Consider the following 11,365-nt stretch of genomic DNA (forward strand, 5'->3'; position numbering starts at 1 on the left):
CCCTTCCACCTCCACCTCCTGGTCCCAGCCACCAACGTTTTTTCTGTTCCTGAAATCACCTAAGCTGGCCTTTCTCTTGCTGCCCCCTCCTTGGGACACTCCTTATTTCCCGTGAGGTCACAGCCCAAATGTCATCTTGGCAAACAGGTTTCTCTCCTCGAATTGACTTATTGATCAGGCTCTTTATTAACTGTTACCCCGATAAAACAAACTCCTCGAGAGCAGAGACCTTGCCTGTCACCTTGTCTTCTACGTCTGTCTGTATCTAGAGTAGTGCCTGGCTAAAAACAGGTGCTCAACAACTGAATGGCTAAATGTGGAAATTCCACTTCTTTTCTGGGTATCCCAACCTACTCCAAGCACCCTTTCATGTACAGACCCACTCTTTTTTTTTTTTAAAGATTTTATTTATTTATTCATGAGAGACAGAGAGAGAGAGAGAAGCAGAGGGAGAAGCAGGCTCCCCGCTGAGCAGGGAGCCCGATGCGGGACTCGATCCCAGGACCCCGGGACCATGACCTGAGCCGAAGGCAGACGCTTAACCATCTGAGCCACCCAGGCGCCCCAGACCCACTCTTTACCCTCTGCTTTCCCTAGCTTCAAGCTCCTACACATCCCATGTGCCTGGACCACATGCTTACCTTTATGCTCAGCTGCACCCCCACCTTCAGAAAGGATGATGACGTCCTCCGCCAATGCTTTTTCTGTTGGCAGATTCAGCAGGGCGGGGCCTGCCCCTTTAATCTGGGCCCCACCTGCTCTGGTCAGACAGGTTTGGAGACACAGGCAAAGGGAGAGAGACGGAGAGGAATACTTGCAGAGCCAGCAGGGAGCCGGGCAGCTCCTTCCCAGACGTTGGAGACCCTCCGCCTCTCCAGATGGAAAGTAAGAGGGTGTCATGGGTCCACATGGCAAGGGGCAGAAGGCCCTTGAGGAGGTGGAGGGAAGGGACTCAGCCCCATCCAGCAGCAGTGAGATGGAGGAAACAGGGAGGGGAGAAAGGCAGGAGAGGAGGCATGGGGAACAGCCATGACTAGACCTAGAAATCAGAAGGGACAACCCAGGCCCCCTGGAGATGGAGGATAGAGGACAGGTGCTGGTGACGAGTGTGGAGACTGCCCAGGTGCCCACCTTGGAGACAAACGAGCAGGGTGCGCTACCACTGCCAGATCCTTGGGACAGATTCGTTGGCAGATCATTGGTGTCAGTTACCAGGAGAGCTCCAGGCAGGGAGCTACAAGGAGAAGGGGCGGTTTGAAAATGAAGAGGCAGCTTCTCTGCACGCAAGGAGGCCCCTGGTGGGAAGGGAACTCCTGGCAAAGCTCTAGACACCCCCTCTTCCTCCCGTTTCTGCATTAGGGTGGCTATGACCCCAGGGGTTTTGGTGGAGGGGGTAGAAGGCGTGGGCGGGAGCTGGCCAAGGCCACAGCTGCCAGCGCCTGTGCCCCCTGACTCACCCTCTCCTGCTGGATGACATTTGATGTTGAAAGGGTGTCTCCATTTCACCTGCTCACTTCCTTCCCACCTCCTTCTGTTTCAACACCTTCCTGGCTACCTTGTTCTCCTAAGGTCCCAGAAGGGACGAAAGCCCATGAGACCAGCTGCCCCAGACAGTTCCAATCCCATCAACCTGTCCCGAGGGCCAGAAGCCAGGAACTTCTGACAGAGCTTTCTTCTGCTCCCTCCAGGGTGATAGGACCTCATGGGAGACCCCAGAACTGAGGCCCCAGGATGACAGAACCTGAGGCCCTGGCCCTGCTGGAAGTGAAAGGGTCTGAGGCCCTGGAGAAGAGCCCACCCCAGGCATTGGTCCCCAATGGCCGGCAGCCAGAAGGGGAAGGTGAGGCTGAGTCCCATGGAGCTGAGTCCGCCAAGGTGGGGTCTTCAGCTGGGTCTACCATGGCCGGAGAGGGGGCTGAGGATGGTCTCGACAGCACAGTGAGTGAGGCTGCCACCTTGCCCTGGGGGACTGGCCCCCAGCCCAGTGCCCCATTCCCAGACCCGCCCGGGTGGCGGGACATTGAGCCCGAGCCCCTCCAGTCAGAGCCACCCACCAAGCTAGAGGAGTTGTCCGAAGATGATGCCAACCTGCTGCCCGAGAAGGCGGCCCGGGCCTTCGTGCCCATCGACCTCCAGTGCATTGAGCGGCGGCCCCAGGAGGACCCGGTTGTACGCTGTGAGGCAGGCGAGGGAGAGCGCCGCCGGGCCTGCCTGCCGGCCCGGGCCACCCAGCCCGAGCCCTGTGAGCGCAAGTGGGCCGAGGCCGTGGTGAGGCCGCCTGGCCACTCCTGCGGGGGCTGTGGGAGCTGCGGAGGCCGTGAGGGGCTGAAGGCCGTGGCCTCAGTGGGAGCTGCCCTCATTCTCTTCCCCTGCCTGCTATATGGGGCCTACGCCTTCCTGCCTTTCGACGCCCCGCGGCTGCCTACCATGAGCTCCCGCCTCATCTACACGCTGCGCTGCGGGGTCTTTGCCACCTTCCCCATCGTACTGGGTGAGCCGGGCCGGGAGAAAGGAGCGGGGCTGGGGGCGGGAGCTCCCCTCCCCTGGGCCCCATGCGCCCGGCCCTCGCCGGGTGGGAGCCCCGCCGCGAGCCCTCCCTGGCTTCCCGCCTGCTGCTCCCGGGCTGACCCTGCGTGCTCTCCAACCCCGCCAGGGCTGCTGGTGTACGGACTGAGCCTCTTGTGCTTCTCGGCCCTGCGGCCCTTTGGGGAGCCGCGGCGGGAGGTGGAGATCCACCGGCGCTACGTGGCCCAGTCGGTCCAGCTCTTCATCCTGTACTTCTTCAACCTGGCCGTGCTCTCCACCTACCTGCCCCAAGAGACCCTCAAACTGCTCCCTCTGCTCACTGGTCTCTTTGCCGTCTCCCGGTGAGTTGGCTGGGGGGTGGGGCCCAGGGGAGGGGACGGTGCTGGAGGGACCCCCGGCATCTTGTCTGGGGAGACGGGGACAGGGAGCCTTCTGGATTCTGCATTAGCCCGGATTGCACCCTGGATCCGTGAGTCCACTTTCTTCCTTGCACCTTACCTCCCCTGGTAGCAGGTGATCAGCTCTGTGTCTTCCCAAAGGAAGTTGATTTCAGGGAGCCGTAGACCAACCCAAAACTGGAAGGGCTGCCGGGGGTCACCTAGATCATCATCCCACCCATTGCTGGCACTCCCCTGTGAGACTCTGGTCAGGTGGCCTTTGGCCTCTAGTTGGACACCTCCTGTGACCAATGCTCAGTTCTGTGTAAGACAGGGTGTTTCATTTTTCAAAAGTCCCAGTTACTAGAGAGACTTTCTTCGTGTTGTGCTGTAAACTGCTGTCCTGACTTTGACTCTGGAATTGCCCAGGACAGTTCAGATATTTGACAACAGCCCTGGATGTCCCCACTCCAACACCCTGCTCCTCCACGGTTTACTTTGCCAAATGGTCCTCGTCTCTCAGTGTCCTGTGACCTTCCCTCCGGGCAGGAGAGCCTCCTGATTGTCCGTGGTCACTGGCATTGGCCTCCTGCTCATACAAATGGAGCCACATTGGCTCTCACGCAGCCTCCTTCTTCTGCTTTCATTTGGAAGTCACCTGAAACCCGTTGGGGTATTTCCACGTGAACTGCTGTTAACCTAGAAAGCACTTTTGAATTTCTGAAGGCGCATGCAGATCTTTCCGTTTTTTCCCTAACGTATTTCCTTTTATTACTTTTGATGCAGGATTCCGGGTCCCTTTCACTGCTAGAACATTCTTGCTCTTTTTTTTTTATTTTAAATATTTTATTTATTTGACGGAGAGAGACACAGCGAGAGAGGGAACACAAGCAGGGGGAGTGGGAGAGGGGGAAGCAGGCTTCCCGCGGAGCAGGGAGCCCGATGCGGGGCTGGATCCCAGGACCCCGGGACCATGACCTGAGCCGAAGGCAGACGCTCAGTGACTGAGCCACCCAGGCGCCCCAAACGTTCTTGCTCTTGAGCTAGAATCTCTGTGCTGTCACTTCTGACCAGTCTAGTGGCCGTCTGTCCCACCAGCCTCCTGGCCGTGGTGCGGCCTGTCTTCTCCCAGATGTTGCCCCGGATGAACGCGTTCCTGTTCCTACTTGTGTAACTCCCCCTCCCAGGTCCGTCTGGGGGAGCGCCGGCCTCAGACGGAAGTTGGCTTAGGCAGACCTCGTGCTTGTCTGCCCTTCTCACCCAGTTCACAGCCAGGAAAGCCAACAGACCAGGGGAGAGGAGCTGCTGAGGCCGGCCAGCAGCAGGGCCTGGAATGCACCCCCTCGGGTGTCCCCAGGGCCCTTCCTTCCCTACCGCGGGCAAGGTGCTCAAGCGCTTGTGCCCGGCTTCATCCTCTGCAGAGCGTGGGGGTTAAATGAGTGACTTCATGCAGAGAGCTTGCAGGAGTCTGGTGCCTGGGAAGGGCTCAGCAGCTGGAACCTAGTGTCCCACTGTGCCTGCCGGTGCAGTGCCGAGGCTCTCCCCTCATCCCATGGGTGAGAGCGGAGGCACGGCCATTCTGTACTAAGTGGTCCTTCACCCATTAAGATGAAGCTGCTGCCCTCCTGGCGTTGGGGGTGTGTATTTGGAGTGGATATTCCAAGAGGGGAAAGACTCATCCCTTTGGGCTCCAGGCCCTCTTGAAGCTGGCTTCCTTACTCTTTTGTCCCTCTGCCCCTCTAAAGTGACAGGAGAGAGGGTGACGATCGGACTTGGGTTCAAATCACGGTTTTTCTGTTTCCCTGATGTGCGACCTTGGACCAGTTTTACTTAACCCCTTTGGAGTCTTAGTTTCTTCGTCTGCAAAAGGAGAAACCAATACAGTGGGATGTAATCTGGTTGTGAAAGATGAGGAAGCTGGTTATGTACTGCTATAACCCTAATCTCCAAGATACAGTTAATAGGGGAAAACTGTGTGTGGACCAGTCTGTATGGTGTGCTACCAAACTTCAAAACAGGGGAAAAGGAAAACATGCGTCCATTGCTTGCTCGTCTATACATAGAGCGCTTGACGCACGAACCGCCATGATACTGGACATCCGAGTCAGGGGTGGAGGGGAGGTGGGGGGCTGAGGGGCGAGGATCGAGACAGGGAGACCTTCTACTATATACTCACTGGGGCTTTTGTACTTTGAACCACGGGACGTATGCTGCCTACGCAAAAGTTTTTTTTTTTTAAGTATTTATTTATTTGAGAGAGAGAGAATGAGAGACAGAGAGCACGAGAGGGAAGAGGGTCAGAGGGAGAAGCAGACTCCCCGCCGAGCAGGGAGCCCGATGCGGGACTCGATCCCGGCACTCTCCAGGATCATGACCTGAGCCGAAGGCAGTTGCCCAACCAACTGAGCCACCCAGGCGCCCCTGCCTATGCAAAAGTTTTAAACTTTTGGAAAGTCAGCAGAGAGGGAGGGGAATAATATACTCGCCTCATGGAGATGCTGGGATGTCTACATTAGTGGCCCTGACGTAGTGCGGTGTCCAGCCCGGTAAGTGCATAAGCTCGGGCTGTGTTTAGACGTGTCTGTCGTACCCATTGCCCCCCCATCAGACCGTATGCCAGCTAGCTGACGCACTTCCCTCTCCTGGCCCCAGGCTGATATACTGGCTGACCTTCGCCGTGGGCCGCTCCTTCCGAGGCTTTGGCTACGGCCTCACGTTCCTGCCGCTGCTCTCCATGCTGGTGTGGAACCTCTACTACATGTTCGTGGTGGAGCCCGAGCGCATGCTCACTGCTGCCGAGAGCCGCCTGGACTACCCCGACCACGCCCACTCTGCCTTGGACCACAGGCCTCGGCCCTGGGGCTGAGTACCCACCCCAGCCCTGGTGCCTCGGGGGATGGAGCCCCAGTACTGCCCAACTGTCCCCTGCTTTCCCCCGAGTCCAAGTGGGCCTTTCACCTCGGGGGCCTGGGGCCGTCAGGGGGGAGGGTGTCTTGCAGGGAAAGAGGTGGACGGCCGTGTCCCTTATACGTGCTGAGGACGGGGAGCCACGACAGGGAGCAGGGGTGAGATTCCTTCCTGAGCAGCCCCCGGCGGGTGCTGCCTCCGGGACCCACTGCGGCTGGCCTCTGCCCCACCCTCCAGCCTCCCGTGAGCCACAGCCAGACTGACCATTTCTGTCCCCGGTCTGAGCAGAGGGCCGCAGGGAGACTGGAAACATTGCCCGTGCCAAAGATAAAGGCTGGGCATCCGATCGCGCAGGACTTGCACGTTTGGTGGAAACCTTCCTGGGGGCCTGGGTTCAGGACCCACCACCGCTGGCCCTCACAACCTCCAGCTTCAGTCCAGACGATTAAAGCTGTCATAGCCCAGAGCTAATACCTTCTCCCTTCCAACCCAGTCAGGCCCGGTAACCTCCCACCTCCAAACTGCTCAGAACATGCCTGTCCCAGGGGTGGAGGTGCGGAGGGGAGGGGAAGCCTGCCTCCGGAGAGGGGTAGGGGTGTGTGTGTGCATGCCCACACACGTGGTGGCTGCGGGTGGCTGCAGGGCACGGTGGCTGATGTGAACCCCGTGTGAACGTGTGTGTGACAATAAATGACCACCACGGTCTTCCTTGGCTCTTCCTTCATGTTGGACCCCCACTCTCAGGCGTCCCTTCCTTGTCTGACGCAGACTGGTCCAGAACCCCCTGCCCCACAGGAGAGGGGCAGGCCGGAGAGGAGAGGGGGCCGCACACGGAGATGTGCCTCCAACGCCCACGTCTCAGCCTCTGGTTCCTGGAACCAGCGCCACACCCGCCCCCAACACCCACACACTGAGAGACGAGCCCTGGGGAGAAAATGAGTCCATTTCATGCCTTCCAGGGCAGCCAACAAGTCAGAAGGCCTCTCATTTAGGCCTGTGAGTCCCATTCAGGGAAATAGGGCTGGTGGGGCAGGGAGGCATCACCAAGGGACTTCTCCACCTCTAGCATTCACCCTGTTGCTGGTCCCTCCCCAGAGTATGAAGGAAGCCCCATCTGGGGGGCCTCCAGGAAGCTGAGGGTGGTCTCTGAGGTTCTGCAGGGAAGCCAGATGGAAGAAGGGAGCAACTGACCCTTCATCCAGCAGACCAGCGAGGCAGGCCCGGAAATTCATGTCCCACCCTCCAGTGAGCGGGCCTCAGTTTATAGGCTGGTATTCCGAGCACTGCTTGTGGCCCAGCAGCAGAACCACACCTCCTGCCAGCAGCATGAGCCCTGGGGCACCCAGGGCCACTGCCATGATGCCCAGGATGAGTGGGGACAAGCTGTCCACTGGAGGGGTGCCCACACCCAGGAGCATCGACCTAGGGCAAGCAGAGTGAGAAAGACAGGTAAGCAGGTTAGGCAGGAAGACCGGGACGCTGGGCTGCCCTACGTCCACTCCCAAAGCCCTGGCCCCGCCCTGGCCCTCACCAGCTGAGGTAGTGTTCGTCCCAGTAGCCAGGGCCTGTGGGAGCCCCAAATGTCAGATTGAAGGCACAGAAGTTGGTCTGGGACCCAAAGAAGGCTCGAACAATGGGTGACTGGGGGAGAGGGTATTCCAAGGTGAGGCAAACTGGGGAAGCTTGGCAGGGCAAGGCTGAGTCCCGGCCCCTCTGCCTCTGGGAGAAAGCCACTGGCCGCCACTGCACGAAGCCCGATGGGAGGGAGCCCCACACCAGCTGGTCCAACTGGGGAGAAAGACAGACACAACAGGATGAGGAGGACCGACCTGTGCCGACCCTTCTGTTCCTCACCCTTCCCTGCCTCCCACTGTCACTAGCTGTCCTGGGGCCTGGGCCTGCCTCCAGGACCGAAGCCTGCTTGCACAAAGGCTGAGTCTCTCCTCCATAGAAGGCGGAGTTGGATCGGGAGCACTGGGTCCTCTCCCAGGCCTGCCCCTCTGCAAGCCTGCACTCAGCTCCAGCCCCAGGCCCCCAGGCCCCCTGGCCCCCAGGCCCGCCTTCCTTCTCTCTTCTGCACTGAAGGCAGAGGCCTGGCCACATTCATAAGCACAGTGACCAGCACTTAAAGGAGCTGAACTACGTTGCTAGTTAGTAAATGGTCATACGAGTCTCTGAGGTCCCACAGGGCTCCTCCTACGTTCCCCCATCCCCCTGCCTCTCCGCTGGAAGCCTGACCTGGAAGACAGCAGGTGCATATTCATCATCAACGGAGCGCTGCTCTTGCACTGAGGGGCATTCAGGGCCCTGGCCCAAGGTGACTACCTCCAGCCCAAACAGGGAGCGGTTTCCCCGGGGACAGGCCCCAACCAGGGCCACCTCTAGCTGGCAGGTGTCCGCTGAATGCAGGAGACGCGGGGCTTGGGCCGGTCGGCCGGAGCTGGGGAAAGCCTGCACCTGGAGTGGGGGAGGCGGGGGAGGCATGGGAAGCGGGCGCCTGTGTTGGAAGGCCACCCCCACCCTCAAAAGCCACCTTCTGACTTACTCTGATTCCCCACACCTTACCCTAAAGGCCAGGCTGCCGTTGGCAAAAGCCGCGGTGGGGTCGTGAATGGGGTGGCCTCGAAATGTGGCGCTCAGAGTGGCAGGATCCAGGGAGTCCGTGATGTTGTTCCAAGAGAACTCGGCCAGGGAGTACGGGGGATACGGTTTTCCTGGAGGCTTGGCTGACGCCTCGGATGTGTTAGTGCTGTCAAATTCCAGCAGCTGGGGGGCGGGGTGAGGTGGGACGGGGCTTGCTGAGTCCCGCTCTCCCCGGAACCACCCCCACCCCCTCGCGGGCCCCCATCCCCAGGCTCCCATTCTCGAGTCTTCAGTCCCTCCCTGCGATCCGGATGACCCCTCCTGCCTCTCTGCCTGCTTCTCCCCCAGCCTCCTCACCCTAGTAAAGACAAGGGCGGAAGAGAACTGGACGCTGTCCCTGGGGAGCACGGTGAGGCCCCCGGCTGGCTCCGGGGAGAGCAGGCAGCTCCAGTTGACAGCCAGGGTGCTGTGGGGGGTGTTGGTGGCCACCAGCAGCACTGCTGGAGGCCCCATACTGCTCCACACGTAGTGCAGGGTGGAGTTGGTGCCCACTGCCCGGATGTGAAGCAGGTTCTGGGGGGCGCCAGGCCAGTCAGGGATGACCTCCAGAGACACCTGGAACACGGGGTCGTGGAGGGTCAAAGGCACGGGGTCGGGAAAGGGACACAGGGCGAAGCCGCTTGGGAAGGATGCAGAGAGGCAAGAAGCGCGGTGTGGGAGCTCAGGAATCTGGAAGGCGCAGAGGTGGGCAGGGCCACAACCCCCCTGACCCTGGCGGCAGATGAGGGCGCGGGGCTGGGGGAGGGGTCAGAAAAAGCCCCACCTGGGTCACCCCGGGCCAGCAGGGTCCGGCAGGTGTCCCCCGAAGACAGGGAGCCTCCACGCTCCACGATCCTGTGCCGTGGGCCCCTGTGCCCGCCCCCGCCCCACGCCCCGCTGCTCTGGTGCCCTCCCAGGGCAGCATTTCCCGAAGCACCCACAGTTCTGGCCCCTCACCTGGCGGGTCTCCTCCCCCAGCAGGCCAAGCGGGGCTGCAGACATGAGAAGACCCAGGAGGAGCGTGGGGCTGGGGGCACAGTGCCCCCGGCCCCAGCGGGGCCCCTCGCGGCAGCACATGGGGCCCCAACTTGAGAGGGCGGAAGAGACTCCAGAGTCATGTGACTCGCACCCTCAGCTGATCTCGGTGCAGGGCGGGGCCTCACGCCAGTTCTTAAAGAGACCGCCTCCTTGAACCCAGATCCAGGCTGAAGAGAATACACAGAAAGGTTAGGAGCTCTTCGTTCCCAGTGCGGCTTCAAGCAAGACACCCCGGACTAGACAGGTGTGCAGCCGCACCCCGGACCTCTCCTACCCGACGGGCCCCGCTGGCAGCCCATAAGGGGCCGCTATGTCAGGAGTCAAGATCCCAGCGGATCCCAATACGCTGTGTTGTAGGGATGACAGAGAGGAATTTGACAGAATTCGGGGTGGGAGACAGCATACCCCAGATGGTTGCCAATTATTATTGGGCCCCCAGGTATGCAGGTTCCTGTCCTAGAAGAGCTCACAGTTTTATTGCGGAGAAAAGGTACTTCAGTAAGAGGTGAGAGCTCATGTCGGGATGAATAAATTTGTCAAAAAGAGTTCATGTCTGGATGAATAAATCCCCTTTTTGTTGCTTTTGGGTGTTTTTGCTTAAAAATATTTAAGGGGCGCCTGGGTAGCTCAGTCATTAACCGTCTGTCTTCGGCTCAGGTCATGATCCCGGGGTCGTGGGATCGGGCCCCACATCGGGCTCCCTGCTCCGCAGGAAGCCTGCTTCTCCCTCTCCCACTCCCCCTGCTTGTGTTCCCTCTCTCGCTGTGTCAAATAAATAAATCTTTAAAAAAAAATTTTTTTTTTTGACGAATAATAATGCGTATGACACAAACTTCACAAGGTCCGGAAGGGTATCATCTTTATTCCCCAGCAACCCGGGTCCTTCCCGAGACCACCACTATTGCGTAAGTTTGTCCTTCCAAAGATGTTCTATGCAGGGGTGCCCGGCTGGCTCAGGCAGGGGAGCGTGCGACTCTTGGTCGCGGGGTTGTGAGTTCAAGCCCCACGCTGGGTGTAGAGCTTTAAATAAAGCAAAAAAAACCAAAGCTCTTCTGTGCATAACGCCCACGCGCACACACACACACACCCCGCCACGCAACGGCATCCGAACACCGTTCTGCAGCTTGCTTTTACATGTGCGCGCCGAGGACCGTCTCTGCACCCGGAGCTCATTCTCCACTGAAGTATTTCACCACAGGAGGATGTCCCATGGATACATCTACCCAGAACCTTGGTAGTTTACAATTTGCTAGGGTGGACGTTGAAATGCATATCCCTGTATGTACAGCATGTCATACACACTTGAATCCAAATATGGAAGATAAACAGCCACATCAAACTGACCTGTGAGGTTTATCGACAGGCCACGTGCCAGAGGGCCTGCTTCTCCACATCCTCGCTAAGCATTTACCACGCTTGCTTGTCCCCGCGAATAAGGTGAGCCAGCTCCTTGTGTTTTGTCATTTATCGTTGACTCCTTGAGCTATTTACACTCTTGGCCTATTTTTCTGTGGCCTCTCTTCCTGCTAATTTCTAGAAGTTCTTTAAAGAATTAACTTTTGTATGGGGACAACTATCCCCACATCCCCCAATGCCCTACTGCTTGTCTTTTTCACGATGCCAGTGTTTTACGTATGCATCATTTTCCCCCACTCTAATGTTTTCTAAAATGTCATGTTTTCTTCTGGTTTCACCTTCTTATATTGAAACCTTTCAGCTGCCTAGAATTAATTTTGCAAACAGTGAATGAAGTAGGGACCCGACTTCATTTTTCCCCCAAATGGCTACTCTGGGATGAATTCAAGTTTTCTCAAAAAACTCATTTTTGGGGCGCCTGGGTGGCTCAGTCAGTTAAGCGTCTGCCTTCGGCTCAGGTCACGGTCCCGGGGTCCTGG

General features: G+C 58.6%; 2 protein-coding genes across 4 annotated transcripts in view; one reads left to right on the top strand and one right to left on the bottom strand.

The window, feature by feature from the left end:
* TMEM79 (transmembrane protein 79) overlaps window positions 1–6,518 on the top strand; it is a 7,515-nt gene extending 997 nt beyond the window's left edge. The window contains exons 2-5 of one of the 3 annotated variants that reach the window (XM_028090044.2): window positions 769–885; window positions 1,689–2,491; window positions 2,654–2,867; window positions 5,556–6,518. In XM_028090044.2, the coding sequence (XP_027945845.1) occupies window positions 1,732–2,491; window positions 2,654–2,867; window positions 5,556–5,769 (1,188 nt within the window). In that variant the 5' untranslated portion in view covers window positions 769–885; window positions 1,689–1,731 and the 3' untranslated portion in view covers window positions 5,770–6,518. The remainder of the gene's footprint in view (window positions 1–768; window positions 886–1,688; window positions 2,492–2,653; window positions 2,868–5,555) is intronic. The other 2 variants (XM_028090043.2, XM_028090045.2) reach the window with 2 other exon arrangements.
* On the bottom strand, window positions 6,516–9,555 carry GLMP (glycosylated lysosomal membrane protein). Its single transcript, XM_028090041.2, has 6 exons — window positions 9,390–9,555; window positions 8,751–9,008; window positions 8,376–8,576; window positions 8,049–8,267; window positions 7,342–7,598; window positions 6,516–7,232 (listed from the first exon to the last, which is right to left on the bottom strand). The coding sequence occupies exons 1-6, from the start codon at window positions 9,507–9,509 to the stop codon at window positions 7,067–7,069; spliced, it is 1,221 nt and encodes a 406-aa protein (XP_027945842.1). The 5' UTR covers window positions 9,510–9,555; the 3' UTR covers window positions 6,516–7,066.
* Window positions 9,556–11,365: the final 1,810 nt, after the last annotated feature.

This window comes from Eumetopias jubatus, unplaced genomic scaffold (genome assembly GCF_037043125.1).
Source record: "Eumetopias jubatus isolate StellerSeaLion01/CBP00866 unplaced genomic scaffold, mEumJub1_p1.0 scaffold_12, whole genome shotgun sequence".
Classification (NCBI taxonomy): Eukaryota; Metazoa; Chordata; class Mammalia; order Carnivora; family Otariidae; genus Eumetopias; species Eumetopias jubatus.